This window comes from Fistularia commersonii, chromosome 14, assembly GCF_037954325.1.
Source record: "Fistularia commersonii isolate RoL2024-O1a breed Wild chromosome 14, RoL_Fcom_v1.0, whole genome shotgun sequence".
In the NCBI taxonomy this organism is placed as follows: Eukaryota; Metazoa; Chordata; class Actinopteri; order Syngnathiformes; family Fistulariidae; genus Fistularia; species Fistularia commersonii.
In genome coordinates, this window is record NC_141297.1 from 12,948,567 (window position 1) to 12,967,293 (window position 18,727).

Here is an 18,727-nt window from a genome sequence, read left to right on the forward strand (position 1 = left end):
CGCTGTGGCAACCCCTGCAGGGAAAAGCCGAAAGAAGAAGAAGATATATAACACATACATATAAACAAGATCAACATAAAATGTCATTATCCTGTCAGATTCACTAGTCACTGAGCTTTGTCTAACTTTAAAACTCATTTATCAGTTTTCCATCCTTGGCTACTGGCAGCATCTAATCAACTAATTCCAGTGCTCCCCCTCAGACCATGTCCTTGAGCGAAACAGTTTCCCTGAGTTCTTGGCAGGCAAACATCTCACTCCTGCCCTAGAGACAGGAACAAACACAAACATGGACAAGAAGAACTAATTCAAATAAAGGACATGTAAATTGAAACAGAAAGTATTCTTGGCACCTTGACGTTTCCATTTAAAGGAAACCAGCTCTATATCTTCTGTTCGTAGGATAAGACTGGCCCCTGCTGGTACAGAAACAGAAATCCTTAAAAGTTGCCCTTCTATGAGTTATTGTAAATACACACAACATTAAATACATGTATTTTACTCTTATCTTACATTTAATGTGTTTGTTTTTATTTCATAATTTACACTTCTCTTTGCTTGAAAGCGCACTAATCCTCAAGCGCACTTCTTCTCCTTTCGGCTTTTACCTTCAGGAGTCGCCACAGCGAATCAGCCTTCTCCATCGAACCCTATTCTCTGTATCCTCCTCTCTGATAGCAACTACCTGCATATCCTCTCTCACTACGCCCATAAATCTTCTCTTTGGTCTTCCAATTCCAGCATCCGTCTACCAATATACTGTATTCACTATCCCTCCTCTGTACATGACCGAACCATCTCAGTCTGGCTTCTCGACCATTTTCTCCAAAACATCTAACATGTGCTGTTCCTCTGATAGACTCATTCCTGATCTTATCCATCCTGGTCACTCCAAAAGAGAACCATAGCATCTTCATCTCTGTGACCTCCAGCTCTGCCTCCTGTCTTTTGGTCATTGTAACTGTTTCTAGGCCATACAGTATCGCTGGTCTCACCACTGTCTTGTCCACCTTTCCCTTCTTTCTGGCTGATAGTCTTCTATCGCATAGTACCCCTGACACTTTTGTCCAGGAGAGGAGGAAAGTGCGTTCGCTAGCAGAGAGAAAAGAGGAAAGGAAAGAGCCTGGGACTGAGTAGGGACTTTGAATATTGGGACTATGACAGCAAAAGTTAGAGAGTTGGTCGACATGATGCAGAGAAGGAAGGTGGATTTACTGTGTGTCCTGGAGACCAGGTGGAAAAGTAGTAAGGCTAGAAGCTTAGGAGCAGGCTTTAAGTTGCACTATCATGGTACTGACAGGTAGAGAAATGGAGTAGGAGTTATCTTGAGGGAGGAGTTTGTTGGGAATGTTCTGGGGGTGAAAAGAATGTCAGATAGACTTATGAATCTGAAACTGGAAATTGACGGTGTGATGCTCAATGTTAATAGTGGCTATGCCGCGCAGGTGGGATGTGAATTTGAAGAGAAGGAGAAGTTCTGGAATGAGTTAGATGAAGTGATGCAGAATATCCCCAGAAATGAGTGAGTGGTAATTGGTGAAGACTTCAATGGGCCTGTTGGTGAAGGCAATAGAGTGGATGAAGACGTGATGGGCAGATTTTGGTATACAGGATAGGAATGCAGAGGGACAGATGGTGGTAAATTTGCAAAAAAGATGGAAATGGTTGTAGTGAACACCTTTTTCCAGAAAAAAACAGGAACATAGGGTAACTTACAAGAGCAGAGGGAAGGAGCATGCAGGTAGACTACATCTTCTATAGACAAGGTAACCTGAAAGAGATCAGTGAGTACAAAGTAGTTGTGGGTGAGAGCGTAGCCAGACAGCATAGGATGGTGGTTTGTAGGATGACTCTGGTGACAAGGAAGATGAAGAGGGCAAAGGCAGAGCAGAGGACAAAGTGGTGGAAGCTGAAAAGGGGGTGTTGTATGGTTTTCAGGAGGGAGTTGAGAAAGGTTCTGGGTGGTCAGGGAGACAGGTAGGAGAGTACTTGGTGTGTCATCTGGATGGAAAGTAGATAAGGAGACTTTGTGGTGGAATGAAGAAGTGCAGGAGTATATACAGAGAAAACGGTTAGCAAAGAAGTGAGATACTGAAAGGACTGAAGAGAACAGACAGGAGTATAGGGAGATGCAATGTAAATCCAAGCGAACAATACTACAAATTATGTGTGGAATGTGCCTTTACGTGTGCCCCATTGGTACCTGCATGGTCTGGGATATCTTGAAATGGTAAATAAACAGAAAAAATAATCCACGGTGAGTCTTGGAAAGGCTCCCAATGAACCTTGCGCCGTGGATTTCCCCCCCAGTCAATCTCATATGAGCGTACGTCAATTGAAACGTGTGGACTAATGACGCATTCATGACTTTCCGATATTTGAGATTCATAATCAGTACAACCAAACCTTTTTCAAACATAGGAAGCACACATTTCATAATAAAATTTACCAATGAAAAACTAAACTAATACGTTTGAATCTAAGGCTCGATGCCAAGAAGAGACTTGTGCAGGACTCTTGATTATCTAATGCGTTTGACTGTTGCTGTGTCATACTTAGTACCGTTTTTCGGAGCAAAGATTGGTGCAAGTGAAGGCACCAAAAGTTCAGTCTTAAATTGTGACATCTTAAAACATGGAGGGAAAACAAAGCAATGACGATGGCAGTTTTGCGCCAGGTATTTTATGGGATAGATTTTTTAAGTTAACCTTTTAAGTTATCGAGTAAACAACTAGTATAGAATGTTGCGCCAGAGCCGTTAGCAATCCAGTCAACTGACTGAGACTGCGCAAACCCGTCTTTTTAGCAGCCAACACAAGTTGCATGGTTTAAAAGTCGCGATTTACGATTTTAATTTTATTCAAGAATTACACAAGTAATTTTAAATAAGCTGCTTTGTTGCAACTTCGTGTGATAATTTGAGCTCAGTTCGCCAGACAGATAAGAAGTCCACTGTTAGATTCCACGTAAACGACTTCATGGTAGCTGTTTGTTAGCTCTCGTCTTTGCCAAACTTCCTCAAAAACCCGGATGGTTCCGTGTTGCATTAAGATAGTGACGTGAATAAAACCCGTGGAATATGAAACACGACCGCACATCAAACATTTAGGTCTTCCGGTGAATTCGGCATTCATTTCATTTGTAGAAAATAATCATATTTTAACTTTTAGTCCTAATGTCTCTGTGTCGAATGTCACATGTTTTTGCTGTCTTACATGAGATATCTCATTCAAAGTTGGTTAATAATCAATCCTCGTCCACTTATTGCCTCAGATCCAGGAGGCTCCGAAACAACAACAACAGCGGCACACAAAGATCCAGGGGAGTTCCTCAGCCGACAGCTGAGTGAGCAGGGCCGCTTCGCCCTTGCAGCGATGTGCAGTGTGTCTCTGGGCCAGCTGTTTAATGGACCAGAGAACAGGTAACAAGGATTCACGTCATTCCGGTGCTTCGTGATGTCACCTCAATGCAGATTGACTAAAATCCCTTTTAACATTTTTTGTTCTTTTTTTAATTTACTTCAACACCATCATTAAATCGCGAATGAGAATGCGCAATTAGTACTTTTTGATATTTTATGAGATTCACAAGGTTGACCGGAACTATGTCCGATGATTTATCATATTTGAATTTTTGTTTCGGCACTAACCCTTTTGACACTTTTCAACTCTGGAAACAATATTCTGAGGTCTTCCATATATAATTTCTCTATTATTTTATATATTCTAATTTGATCATAACTTTAGACAGTGTTTCAATCATGTTGAATGCCTCACATGATAACGCGATTATTTGGTCTGCAGTTTATTAAGAATAAGAATAAGAACAACTTTATTTATCCCGAAGGAAATTGTAGTGCCAGAGTTTCAAATAAAACATAACAATAATAAATAATAGTAGGAAATTGTATAAACCGTATAAAAAAAAAGGGGGGGGGGAATAAGGAATACAAATAAAACTATAAAGTGTCAAAGTAACAAGTCAAGGCTATAAAGTGTCTTAAGGTCTTAAGTACAAAGATTTTGAGATTCCCCGCAGCTGAAAGGAGAGGAATTAAAAAGTATTTTATTTATTATTTTACATTATTTTACTTTTAATACTTCTCATGCAGTATGAAGCCCTTACATGTTGACATAAAAGTTACACATATTCAAGTCAATGCAAAAGCCCTTGCTCATTTACAGAAGTGTAATTTGCATGGACATTGTCAGCAGTTCCAGCTGAAATTGTCAACTTAGAAATTTTAGCCATATCAGCCAGTGATAGCCTGCATAGTAAGTGGTCTTTTTATTCATCTGTTTTTCAGCTGTCATGATACATTTATGGCAGGAAGAATTAAAATGTGCATCCGTTTCAGTGTGTTCAGGGAGCAGTATCTTCAGGGCCTGGTTCACTGGCTGGACCTGGATGAGTCAGTGCTGCCAGTCATGAGAGCTTTCCTGTCCGGCCTGGGCGCTGAGGGCTCTGACACCTTCCTCTCTATCTTGCAAGCTGAGCCGCCTCTGGCTGCGGGTACAACCCCTATCATACAGGTGAGAGTGACATCTCGCCTGCTGCCTGTTTGTAGGCAATAAATTGCAAGATTGAAAAATTCACAGATTTCCCTGGCTCAGCAACTGTGCTTTCAAGTAAGGTGTGTGTTGGAAATGTAGCTGTCAAAAATCCAATCCTCATCCAACCAGTCATTCATTATCTATGCATATCGTGCACTTACGGTTGCATGGATGATAGAGCCTATCCCAGCTGTCATTGGGTGAGAGGCAGGGTACACGCTGGGGCAGTCAGCAGTTGATCACAGGCCCACATATAGGGACAAACAACCATTTACTTCCTCAGTCACACATTTAGGCAATGTTTCTATTTTTCTAATTAACAACTTTTTGCACTCTGGGAGGTAACCAGATCAAACCAATGCAGAAACAGGGAGACCATGCACGCGCCACACAGAAAGGCCCCCTTTGGCGATTGAACCAGGGTCCTTCTTACTGTGAGGCATAAGCGCTGACGTGCTGTTTTTATATATAAAATATCAATAAGTACAGTTTTCATATTGGCTAACATATAAACAGATACAGTATTTATCGTACCTGTCCGAGCAAGGTGTAGATTTAGTTACATATAAAAACTCTGAAAAACGAAGGCGCTTATTTCTAACTGCTTAGTTTATGCTAACAAAATAGTGAGCATGTCAATCTTTCTCTGTTTTTATTCAAACACCTCTTGTTGTTTATATTACAGGACTTGGTTTCTTTCTCTATCAAAGATGGTAAGAGTCCCTACTGACAGCTTTCACAAGATCTTTGGAACTCACTTTAGCCTGTCGCTTACTAATTCCATGTTGTGCTGTGTATCCTCAGGCCAGTATGATGCCAGAGCCAGGGTTCTCATCCGAGACATCAGCTGTTTGCTGCGAGTCTCTCTGAAGCAACAAGAAGAGTTTGAGGAAACTCTGGGTGAGAGGCTCAGGGATGGAGGAGAGGAGAGCGAGTGAGTTGATAAATGAATATGGCTTCATTTTCTACATTTTTGGAATGAGAAAAAAATATATGATTATTTTTTATGATCAAATTGGATTGCCCTAGATGCACAATAGGCGTATTTTGACTGTTTTTGATAGAAGTAAGTTTCAGCCAACTCATAGTAACCTGTATGAATTTTCCTCCACCAGAGAGGAATCCTCTCGGCGGCTCAGGAGAGAGAGAGGGCGTAAGCTACGGCGCTATCTCCTCATTGGACTTGCTACTGTGGGTGGAGGGACTGTAATTGGTAATTATTTTCTCTCCGTTCTTTACACTGACATAATTCAGCTGACCTTTATTTAAAATTCAGATAATTTTGTTAATTTTATTTTCTTACTGTTTTCCAGCAAGTTTTGTGTTCCTTTTTGAATTACACCTAACAAACTAGCAAAGAATCCCACCCCACAAAAATGGATGATAATGAAAATTTTAAAATGCAAGCTCTTTACCAGATAATATTCTGCATATGGGTTTGTATAGAAAACTTGTTTCACAGTCTTGATTGATACAATCAACCAAAATCATTAGACAGTGGATATTGTATCTAAGATGAATAGATTGCCCTGTATACCAGCGTCACATGTTTTACTGGTACCTGCAGATATTGGGATGCAAACATTTTTTTCAAACATCTGTGATATTTGTGGCATTGCCAGGTGTAACAGGTGGGCTGGCAGCACCACTGGTGGCAGCAGGGGCAGGGGCTGTGCTTGGGGCTGGAGGTGCTGCTGCTCTTGGTTCAGCCACTGGCATCGCAATCATGGCCTCCCTGTTTGGAGCTGCGGGGGCCGGGCTTACTGGTGAGAATATTTGAAACGCTTCAGACTGGCCTTGAAAAAAACATCTTTGTGGTATCTATTGATTCACAAGTTGTATTTATTTTACCTGTTCCTTCATTTTTCTGTTTATTCTTTTTACACATGGTCTCCCTAGGTTATAAGATGAATAAGTGTGTTGGGGCGATTGAGGAATTTCAGTTCCTACCACTGAGCTCTGGAAAGCATCTTCACCTTACCATCGCAGTGACTGGCTGGCTCTGCAGCGGTAAATATAGTAAGTAGTTATCTTATAAGATACAGGACAGTAGTCACTCTGACTTCACGGTTTCTATTTCTGAAAGTCCGACTGTAGGAAATCATAAAGTTTAATTTTATGAGATGATTCCACAGAGCTAGCAGCAATGGAAATAATTATCTGACTATTTAGGCACCTCTGTCAATATAGCTAAGTATCATAAATATGCAAATGTATCCATCTATCTCGGCTTGTTGGATGGAGGAATGGTGGCCGGTGAAGGGAAAAGCAGAAGATCATAAATATGCAAAAATCACAAAGACACAAAGACTGATCTGTCCTAGATATACTAGATCAGGTTTCGTTTAAGACTTGCTCCTTATTTTCCTAACAATCACAATGGGTTTCTAATTTCCTTCAGACCTTTTTTAGCTTATTTTTGCAACATTTCAAGTAATACCTTCCAGATTCTTAAGTTGTTTCATTTGAGGGAAGCATGTTAGGTGATTATTGATCTGTTGACCGCCAGGTTCATTCCAGGCACCCTGGTCCAGCCTGGGTGAGTGCGGGGAGCAGTACTGCCTTGTGTGGGAATCGCGCTTCCTCAGGGACCTGGGTTCGGCCATGACCTCTCTGTTGGATGGGCTGGTCAGCATGGTGGCACAGGAAGCACTGAAGTACACAGTACTCTCAGGTAGGAGGAGGCACATGTGCACTGAAGCTAGTCTTCATGATATATATTTGTTCTCAAGCTTTATAGGTGTTTAAGCTTGCTCTAGATTGGATGCTGTGATGCAAAAACAATTTTCTCTTTGAGGCAAAACTGTTTTGCGGTTCCCTGTAAATACACACCATATACAAATCCTTATCGGACCATCATGTTTATGTGTCATGTCTGCTTGATGCGGACGGTCATAATATCTTTATCACCATCTCTGTTCAGGTATTGTAACTGCTCTGACGTGGCCGGCATCTTTGCTGGCAGCAGCCAGCGTCATTGACAACCCCTGGTGTGTTTGTCTAAACCGCTCAGCTGAAGTAGGAAAACACTTGGCACAGGTGTTGAGAAGTCGACAGCAGGTTAGAACAAACACCCTTTTAACTCTTCAAGCACACATGTATCAGTTTTTTGTCACATTTTCCTCATGAACAATTAGTTTTATGTGTAGCAGAAAACTTTACCACAGATTGCTAGATTTTTTTTCCACTGGCCATGAGAACAATAACTAATACAGTTTCCCTGTGACGGAACTCTTAAACAGTTTAACTGCTCAAAGTTTACGTTTATTTCCTCTGCGTTTCTGAAGGGGAAGCGTCCTGTCAGTCTTATAGGCTTCAGTCTCGGAGCCAGAGTCATCTACTTCTGTCTGCAGGAGCTTGCCAATGACCAGGGTATCAATACTTTGATTCCATTTATAAAACTTAGTAAAACACCAGCCGATGTGTTTTGCAATTTCATTTTAAAAAGCCCATCTTTTAAATTACTCCTTATTTTTTGCATTATACGAATATATTCAAAATTAATTTACCTGTAATAGAATCTTTGTTCTCTAATGTGCAAATCTTCTACATTATCTTTGTTTCGGAACAAAGTAGCCTTATCAGTATTTTGTGATTCCTCAGGTAGTGAAGGAGTAGTTGAGGATGTGGTTCTCCTGGGCGCCCCTGTGGACGGCTCTGAGAAAGCCTGGAAGAGAATGACCAGAGTGGTGGCTGGAAAAATAGTAAATGGGTACTCCAGGTAATCTATGTTTCAGATTTACCCAAAAATCAAGAGAGACTGTTTTTATACATGGTTTATTCAGGGGGTCTGACAGATTTCCGATTGTCAACCTATCAGGGGAGACTGGCTCTTGGGATTCTTGTACCGAAGCTCAGCTGCACAGCTGTGTGTTGCTGGGTTACAGCCAATCAACCTTGTGGATCGGCGTTTAATCAACGTGGATCTCTCCTCCGTGGTGAGTCACAGGTTATATTTAGGGCCACTATTGGTTAATTAATAAGGTACATGTGACAACTGAGAAGACATACAAAAAAAAAAACATAAATATGTTAGAAAAGCATGATGGGTCCTCCTCAGTATTGTTTATATCTCAGCGTGAACTGACATCTTCATAAATACTTGGGGATGTTTTTTTTATTTCACTGTTGCATTTTAGAGAGGGACAAACAAGGACTTCAGCAACATACTTTAGCCTTCAACCATTAAAATAAGGCTGGATAATTCTATGCCTGTGTGCGAACCTATATGACATCATCCATCTTCAATACTTTTCACATGACGGCTTAGTTCCTCCTGTGAGAGAAGGAGCTGGAAAAGGGAGGGCTGCTCAGAAGTTTCTTGTAATTTACGTTTTCTCCACAAGACGGCACTCACTCTTTAAAATGAAATAGCTCAGTATATCATTTGATATTATAAATCATGTAATTTTCATGTTCTTATCGTACATGAGCACAGAATTTTATTAGCACATAAAATCCATGTTTTATAGCATTTAGCATTTGGAGATAAAAAATAAGGCCTCTGCTGATTTCAGTTATACTTTACAGCACTGCCCAAAACATCAATATAATTCCAAAGGAAAATGTGTTTCTTCTTGCAGTTTTTTTGTAAAGCATCAAACTTTTCAATCCGATAGAAAATTAAAATTCACAAAGGCAATTGTTAAACTGCAATATACAGTGTACAGTGCACTGACTGTCAACATAATTCATTTAGTTGATGTTAGAAGATAGTCTAATAAATGTATATATATGTGTGCGTGTGTATGTGTGTTTGTATATGTACATGTAAATACGTATATTTATATGTGTATATATACGTGTATATATATATGTGTGTTTGTCTGTATGTATGTATATACACACACACACACATACACATATATATATATATAAAATTCCCTGTGGTCAAGTGTAGGATCACCAGTGTCTGATACCTTTACTTTGGAGGCGAAAAGGGACTGGCAATGTTTGAGAACTCCTGCGCTCATTATTTATTTGAAACACTTTTCCAGGATATGCAACAAGCAGGATTCAAAAATAACATTTAAAAAAAAAAACTGACCAGACATTGAAGAAAAAATATGAACCTACAAACAAATTTATCCTACTCTGTATCATTTTGGAGCATTAAAACAGTATTTCTGACTGACAGGTGAAAGGCCACCTGGACTACATGCACCAAATGGACACTATCTTAGTAGCAGTTGGAGTTCCTACCAAAGAAGTCCCACGACTCTCCACTGAGCTTCCTCAGTTTGTAACAGTTACAGAAGGTACAGCAGACCCCTCTTATTTGTCCCTAAACAATCCGCAATTTGATGAGCCACAAAAGCCTGCCAAGGAGGCCAGGACTCACCCGTCTAAAAGCGATGGGGCAGATAGCACGGATCTGGATGACGGCTGGGACATTCCTGACATCTCTGATCTGCTGAGCTCTCTGACAGATGCAGAGTCTGAAGACCGATGTGAAGACAGGGGCATTTCACCACTTAGTTTTCAGGAAAATGTCACAAAACATGGAGTCGCATCTGCTTACGAAGCTCAGGGGGACAGTGAAGAAAAAGTTGAGCCGGACAATGAGCACACATCGTGGAGCTGGGATGACACACACTGGACCACCGAGCACACAGACAGACCTCATGAAGAGCATGTTACATGACCAGCTGCTTCAAAAGAAATATTTTGCAGCATTGTAGTTCTGTTGAGGATAATATACATTCTGTTCACTGCACACTGATGTGCCAGAGCCTCACCAGGACATATATTTGGCTAATTCAAATAAAAAGCCTAATTTATATAAAATGCCTTATATTTCCTCTCATCTATGTTTTAGAAACTTTTTTTTGATTGTTTGTTTGTTTTTTATTTTTTTTTATTTTTGAGATTTACCAATGAAGTAGATATTTCATCCATGAATATTAAAATGTATGTGTCACATAACTGCAAATCGCACTTGCATTTTGCTGGTTTCAAGGATACAGCATCTATTTTGCATCCACTTGCCTCGTTACCATGGATATTATCACAGTATTTCAGTTTCTACAGACAATTCATAGAATGTGTTATTCCTCTGAAAGACCTATTCCCTCTCGTTCTGAAACTAATGTGAAGTACTTTTATAGGATTAACATATTGAATTAATTTACACTGTATATTTGCACAGATCTGGCCTATAGGTTGAGGTAGCAGGTCTATAGTAAATTGGAGTTCCTATCTCATCTCTTTACCTGAGAGGAAGTCAGAATTTAATAGACTCAGCATAGAGAAAGCTGAACATGTATCTGATAATATTATTATTATTGTTATACTATCTGCTCATTTCTTGTTGAAGTGAAGGTAATTTCTCCTTGCTAACTTGCTGATTTTTCTGGAATGTGGTTGCTCAGTTTTCTGACGGTTTTCCTGCTTATTTACAGGTATTTTGGTGTAATATTTGACAGCTTTTAGTGGTAAATCATTGCCAATGGACTAACTAAATGCCTGTGTAATTTTGAAATTATCAAGTCAATTCACTTAGACAATTAAAGTACACATAAAGAGCATGTACCAAACCCAGTTGATGGTCCATTTCTGGATTAATAATATTTTATACTAAAAGCTTGATGTGATATCAATGTTGGTCTTTTTTCATATGTCTTGATATATAATGCTCCCCTGTGATATTTTGCAAGTCGTTTTTGAAGGACCTCGACCTTGGAGGGGCCTGTAAGCTGACTAAACTCCTCACAGCTCTAAAGTACATCAATCCAGTGTGTCCACCTGATTGGGCAGTGGGATTGGCAGCTCTCCCTGTTCGGCATCCAGCAAGTTGACAGCATCAGTGGCAGTGGCAAGGGGGTGTGTGGGGTCAGAGGCCAACGGAGATTGGGGACTGCTGGCTATGTTGGCCTCGCCTGAGTTGCGTAGAGAGAGGGAGAGTGCTGGCGAGGGTCTTCTAGGTGACTGCGAAGAGCAACATCGCAAGAGCTTCCCCAGGGCTCTCTTGAAGTCTCTCATGAAGAGCGGGTAGATGATGGGGTTCATGGTGCTGTTGCAGTAGCCCAGCCAAGTGATGGCATCAAAGAGTGCAAGGGGGACGCACTCACACACTGCCTGAACCAAGATGAGAAAAATTGCAAACATTTAAAGTGGGTACTCGCATTATCTACAGTTTTCAGCGCACATCTGGAGGGAAACCTCTCATTTCAGCTTTGGATATCAAAGACTGCGCCAAGATTTTGATTAAGGAAATCAGGATGCAGGGTTATCGTCCATGTCAATCAAAGCATATTTGTTTCAGTCATTAGTGATAAGAGAGGTATGTTTCTGTATTAATTCTAAAAAATGTTGAAAAAAAAAATCTAAAAAAAATTTGTATAACTTTGAATGGATCATCTGTGTTCATTCTTCAATCCAGTAGTTTGATAGACAAAATAAAGTAACAGATATAGATAAGGATAAAAACAGCCTAAGTTTGCAGCCTTTTGGCTTAATTTATGTATTCCCCTATATATAATAAATGTATATTTCCCATTCCCTCTAACAGCAGATAAAATCACAGCCCATCACTTGTTTTCCTTTAAAACATCACATTCTCCCTGAATAGAACATGCAATAATACAGACGTGTGTGACTGTGAGTGGTACATAAGCGCTGGGCTTAGAAGAGAGAGGAAGAGTGAAGGAGGAGACAGCTGTTAGAGGAGAGCTTCCAATACTATCAAAATGAGACAGGGAGGTGGTGGGAATAGGACATGCAGGAGGGGTGCGTTTCACACACCACATTGAGTGTGAAAAGGAAGGAGAGTGCAGACATAGTCAAGTCTCTGTGCTCAATGTGATGCTGGGAAGAGGCGAGAGGACACAGATGGGAAATCGAAATGACTGGAGCATCGAATGCTTCAAAAAACAGTGTCAAGTGTCATTACCAATTTAGATGAAGCTGTTTTTGACATTAATTTACTGTGGCTGAGGTTTTTCGTTGCTTTCACTGTTTGCTCTCTGAGGATGGTGAGCCTGTCCTTAGTCCTGATCAAACCAAAAATGAACAAGTGAACAAGACTACCAATTACAAATAACACTTTCGTGTGTGGTTCGCTTAGTTTTGAAATGAGTCAGTGACATGCTGCCGAAATGCCAATCTATGCCAAGCTATGACGCCAGGGCTGGCCATTATAAAAATAGATTGGTATCTAAGTGTTTTTTTTTCTTTCTTTTTCCTGTATTTTCCACTGTCATTATGATTTTAGCACATATACATATACATATACAGTACATTTGTGAGAGAACTGACTCAACAACACCTGAATCAGTGGAATATCTAAAATGAGAGAGAATCAGAGACAATCAGCCCAAACTAAACTGCAGTTTCTTTTCTTTTTCTGGATCATCAGACCAAATTCTGGCTTTTTCTCTCTCATATCAGATGAATAATATGTCACTTTTCCCTACTGTTAGTCCTTCCGTCACGAATCATTTGACTTGACTAGTGCCTTGTTTCTTTTTCACTGATAGTGGAAGTGTCAGGGGATTTTCTGACCTGGGCCATGTTAGTGATGAAAAAGGGCAGCCAAGCACTGAAGAAGAGCCCCAGGAGGACTCCTAACGTCAGACTAGCCTTCAGCGCCCTCCGACCCTGCCTGTGAGCCAGATGACGGTCGCTGTTCACTGATGGCTGTGGACAAACAACACGATGAAGATTGTCTGAAAAACACAGACGCATTGATATTTTCTTAATTAAGCTGATGTCTAAGGACAATTGAAAAGTATGTTGCATAAAAGTTATGACCAATATCAGTTGATGCACATGATTTGTAGCTTCAGCAAAGGCTTGGTAGAGCTAATACAACTTGCAGTGACAAAGAAGAATAACATGTTAAAGATACCAAAAGATACAAAAATGAATAAAAGTTGACAAGGTGTCTTGATGTGAGTTGAAGGTTTTCAGATCCAACTTCGCATGTGCACGTTTGTGTGTAAATGTGTGAGAGAACTGGTATCCTTGATTTTGTGAGCTAATCGAACTGATTACACCGTCATGCTGTGAGAAGATGTAAACTTGTTAAAATCAAAAATGTATAGGTCAGTGTTACATCATGTGAGTAGCTTGTGATAAATTTATTCATTCTTTATATACTTTACTCTGTACACAGGAGCTTAAACTAGAGTAGTCACCAGAAAATCACATATAACCATATAGAGACATACAGTATAACCATATCCTCTATTCACCTCTGGATTATTTGCGGTTTTCAATTCAACTACTGAATAATTTGGAAAGTGGGAGACAAACAGAGAACAGAGTCCCCACACAGGGGAAAACATGTGAACCCCACACAAAAAGACCCCAACCAGAATTGAGCACAGAAACTTCTTGTTGTGATTTAAAAGTGGTCATCACTACCATCCTTACCATTTACGCTGTATTCAATATATTCAATTTATCTAAATGTAATACAATTTTGATACTTAAAAGTAAAAAATAATCTATATTCATCATTATGTGTAGCTTTTGTTTGTAAGAATATGTGTCTGACAGGTTTCAAGTGAGGGATCAGACAAAGCATAGCCCCCTCCTTGAGCTGCCACCTTATTGTAGTGGGGGGGTTTCCCAATGATCCTAGGAGCGATGTTGTTGGGGGCTTTATGCCCCTGGACAAAGCGTGGCTCAGAAGACCTGGACCCAGGTCACCTCCTGGAGCCAGGCCCAGGGCCGGGGCTCAATGGAGAGCGCCTGGTGGCCGGACCTGCCCCCATGGGCCTTGGCCGGGCACTGTCTGGAGGAACGACATGGGCCCCTCCTCCACTGGGCCAAGGGCATTGTGAGCCAGGCAGTGGCCGGAGCAGGGTACCTTAGCGGTCCAACCCTTGGCAGCAGCTGGCTCTTGGTACATGGAGTGTCATCTCTCTGGCGGGGAAGGAGCCCACCCTTCTTGGGGTCCCTAGAAGGTTGCTGGGGAGTGCTCCTACCGGAGACTCCCTTGTTTTACTTTAAGACAGGGGTGTCAAACTCATTTCTCATTGCGGGCCACATACGGCCTTGGTAGATGTCAAGTGGGCTGGACCATTAAAATAATAGCATATTCAACAATAAATAACCAAAATATCATGTCTTTCCTCTGTTTTGGTGTAAAGAAGTACAAGGACATTAGAGAATTTTGGAATTTAATGACCAATCCCTTTACATAACATTTCATGAAACACCTCATATTTCCTTAGACAAAAGTGCAATTTACTTCTATCATTCACATGTATGAATTGCAATCATGTGATCATGAGATCCCACTGATGGTACAAAGGCACAAAACTTTAACAAGTAATTGGTATTGAAAAATATAGTAATGCACTTTAAGATTAAATGAAGACTAAATGAAGACTAAATGATTAAATGAAGTATGGAGTTGCATGAACAGTAGAATTCCATCACACTAGTTTGAAGTAAAGCTGGTGACTTAACTTTAAATTGCACATATTCGCTAGCAATTAGCTTGCTGGCTTTTACCGCTGCTTCACTGTTTTCTCGGCTGTCGGTGAAAGTGGACCGCTGTTTCCTCAGACCCGCCAGCAATTGGTTGATCTTGTCTCAACTCAGTTGTCTTTACAAGCTGTCATATTTTTCGCTCTGATGAGTCTCGTAGCGGCGCCGTATATTATATTCCTAAAATACCGAAACTTGTTGCAAACACGCTATGCGCAAAGGTTGACGAAGTCAATTTTTCTTGAAAATTCTACACTTTTTGACTACTTTTCTCTGTTTTGATAACGACGTTTTGGCTACTGAGGGCGTAGCGGGGAGGTAGAGAACAGGGTAGAAACAACGTCATACCAAGCAGCAGGTGGTGCATCGATGACGTCTGCTGATTGGTCCGTCTCAGTGATGCGGATTGTCGTCTACTCTGACCAAAATAGTGCGCCTCCTAGCGGAAAATTCTCGAATTGCACATAATTAAAAAAAATAAATCCTTGTCTTTTAAGCATTTTTTCACTTTCAAATTATCCTGCGGGCCTGGTCGAATCCCCTTGCGGACCGGTTTCGGCCCGCGGGCCGTATGTTTGACACCCTTTGCTTTAAGACTTCAACTCTCATGTGGGCAAAGACAGAGCAACTTGGAAGGGCGTGATTGGGAGGAATGGCCCCCCAGATCTGAACACCAGCGGTATTTAGTTATTTATGTCTGTGCTCGTAACAGATTGTCTATAACAAACACCATGTTCAGGCATAAAGGTGTCCATATGTGTGCTTGGCACCAACGCACCATAGGCCGCATGTCTTCGATCGACCTTGAGGTCGTGTCATGGGACTTGCGGCCGCATGTCCTGGACACTCTGGTGAAGAGAGGGGCAGAGATGTCAACTGATCACCACCTGGTGGTGAGCTGGCTCCGATGGTGTAGGAGGATGCTGGTCAGATCTGGCAGACCTAAACATAACATGAGGGCCTGCTGGGAACATCTGTCAGAGTCCCCTGTCAGAATGAGTTTCAACTCCCAACTCTGGCAGAACTACAACCACGTCCCAAGAGAGGCGGGAGACATTGAGTCTGAATGGGTCTATGCTTCTACTGTTGAGGTAGTAGACCACCATAAGGCGGTCGGCGCCTGTTGGGGTAGCAACCCTCAAACCCGCTGGTGGACCCCAGCAGTGAGGGATGCCGTCAAACTGAAGAATGAGTCCGATTAGGCCTCTCTGGCCTGTTGGGCACCGGAGGCAGCAGACAGGTACCGGCAGGGCAAAGCTCTCAATTTACAGGTCGATTTACGTTCCTACCTTCACCTATGGTCACGAGCTATAGGTTGTGACCAAAAGAACAAGATCGTGGATACAATTGGCCAAAATAAGTTTTTCATCGCAGGGTGGCCGGACTCTTCCCTTAGAGATAGGGTTAGAAGTTCAGCCATCCAGGAGGGGCTCAGAGTAGAGCCACTGCTCCTCCGCATAGAGAGGAGTCATAGGAGGTGGCTTGGGCATCTGGTCAGGATGCCTCCTGGACACCTCCCAGGGGAAGTATTCCAGGCATGTCCCTCTGGTAGGACAGTTGGAGAGACTATGTCTCTAGGCTGGCCTGGGAACGTCTTGGGATCCCCCCAGAAGAGCTGGACCATGTGGTGGGGGGAGACGGAAGTCTGGGCCTCTCTGCTTTGGTTGCTGCCCTTACGACCCAACTTCGGATAAGTGGTGGAAAATGGATGGATGGATGGATGGATATGTGTCAGACGGAACAGCCTTATTTTGAGATTTTGAGGGTGGCATGTTTAGCACCATCTGCACATTTCTCACCATTAATGGAAGCCTTTACCCTGATCTTCTCCAACAGTTCAATCTTGAGTTACAATAAAGCTTGGAGTTTTTCCTATTCTTATCATTCTTTTCCTCACATTTGATTTTGCTTTGACAGAAAGGGGAGCCAGGTTTCATGTAGTATTTGCAGACAGACAGAAAGAAATTCAAACCATTTTCAAACCATAATTGAATCCTTTCTACCATATAGCCCCAATGTAACTTCATTTAGAGAACTTTAGTCTTGAAAATCTAAAATTACAATTTTATTTCTACATTAGCGAAGCATCTTACCTGCTAACTAGTCTATGTTCATATTCAGAATGAACATGGTATATTTTATATACTGGGGGACCTTTATATTTACTGACAGTCACAATTTCTGAGACAACTGGTCTCTGTAGGTAAAGTTACAGGTTGAAAACAAAACCAAGAAATCTCAGAGATTTTGGGCCCAATATCTGACATTATTTCAAACTAAATTCAAGAAGTCTTTAGAGGATGTTCGAACATATCAAAATAGTAATGAAAAAAAGGGAGAAAAACATTCGCAGAAGCATATGCTCTTTTTTAACTTTTTGTGTGAACTATATACACTTACAGCAGGCACGTTGACATTTAAAAAATTATGTGAGCACATTCATCAGCCATGGCCCTCTTAAGTTCAGTTATACTTCCTTACCGGAACATTTTGTGACACGGCTGGCTCCTGGTGATTGCTGTCGTCTCCATCCTGGTGAGCTTGCCCTGCAGCAACCCCAGGTGACGGAGGCCTGGATGGCTCACCGTGAGATGGATGCGGGTTCGGTGGGTGGCTCAAGGCCGCCACCCTTTTTGCTTGCCTGCGAGCTGCCAGAAGAATCCGACAGTACGTGAAGCAAATAGCGCTGGAGGGTAAGAAGAATGTGAGTACAGATGCCACCAGGGCAAAGGGCAAGGTGACCTGCAGGCGACACTGGAAGGAAAGGCCACCAGAGGGTGAAAGGTGAAAGTAGGACTCCAGGGAGAGGGAGTCGAGGTAGGAGCTGACGTTGTTACTGCTGCCTCCAAGAGCTGATGTGTGTCCGCTCCCGTAGCCTAAACTGTGCCATTTCATCTCAATTGGAAGGAAAGAAGCCAGGGCTGCCAACCCCCAAGCAGCACCAACAAGGAGCAATGCCCGAGGTGGGGTCATCCTCTGCTTGTAGCGCAGAGGAGAGATGATAAAGAGGTAACGGTCCAGGCTGATCACGCACAGGTTCAGAATGGAGGCACTACAACACATGACGTCAAAGCAAAGCCAGACCGGGCAAAAGGCGGGCGACAGCACCCAGGCCCCGCACAGCACATTGAGCATCGCTGGGGGCATGACCACGAGTGCCACCATGAGGTCAGAGAAGAACAAGGACACTAAGAAGCAGTTTGAGGTGCAGCGCAGAGAACGGTGCGCAAAAACCAAAGCTATGAGCAGCATATTGCCACACACAGTGATGAGGATGATGACGGTCAGCATGAAGGCCAACAACCAGGGGCCGCTCCCGGTGATGTTCCAAGTGTTGGCGGCAGAGGAGGTGCTGTTGTAGCTTCCTACGGAGCCAGGCGAGTGAGATGCAGCCATGGTCGGCTCCAGAGGTCCTTCCTCAGGAGAGTGTCACGCACCCTCAACCGGTTTACCTGTGCATTCAAAAAGACAAAACCACTGAGTTCCAAATGTCCCGGCCAAGGTTAGCCAAACTGTGCCTCACTGGTAAATACTTCTTCTGGGCAGGACTGCATTCTGGTGTCCTGCGCTGCCAAAATGACATTTTTCTCCTCCCTCCATCCTGTCTGGCTAGTCCCCGTCTCATCCACTGCTAAGAACCAGAGTAAGCCTTTCGATGACAGTCACTGGAGGAGGAGGACACAAAGAGAGAAGCCTCGCCTGGCAAATGAGAGCAGCGCCGGCGAGAGGAGCAA

At 42.2% G+C, this 18,727-nt stretch overlaps 2 protein-coding genes across 2 annotated transcripts; one reads left to right on the plus strand and one right to left on the minus strand.

Moving 5' to 3' along the window:
- The first annotated feature begins 2,582 nt into the window (after positions 1-2,582).
- tmco4 (transmembrane and coiled-coil domains 4) lies at positions 2,583-10,340 on the plus strand. Its single transcript, XM_086159074.1, has 14 exons — positions 2,583-2,677; positions 3,274-3,421; positions 4,358-4,532; positions 5,239-5,266; positions 5,358-5,487; positions 5,669-5,766; positions 6,176-6,319; positions 6,453-6,572; positions 7,063-7,227; positions 7,477-7,613; positions 7,841-7,925; positions 8,157-8,274; positions 8,374-8,491; positions 9,691-10,340. Exons 1-14 carry the CDS (start codon positions 2,635-2,637, stop codon positions 10,195-10,197), a joined length of 2,016 nt encoding a protein of 671 aa, XP_086015200.1. The 5' UTR covers positions 2,583-2,634; the 3' UTR covers positions 10,198-10,340.
- A 36-nt stretch (positions 10,341-10,376) lies between these two features.
- Positions 10,377-18,700, minus strand: htr6 (5-hydroxytryptamine (serotonin) receptor 6). Its single transcript, XM_086159075.1, has 4 exons — positions 18,527-18,700; positions 17,475-18,445; positions 13,056-13,190; positions 10,377-11,630 (listed from the first exon to the last, which is right to left on the minus strand). The coding sequence occupies exons 2-4, from the start codon at positions 18,387-18,389 to the stop codon at positions 11,280-11,282; spliced, it is 1,401 nt and encodes a 466-aa protein (XP_086015201.1). The 5' UTR covers positions 18,390-18,445; positions 18,527-18,700; the 3' UTR covers positions 10,377-11,279.
- Between the last annotated feature and the right edge of the window lie 27 nt (positions 18,701-18,727).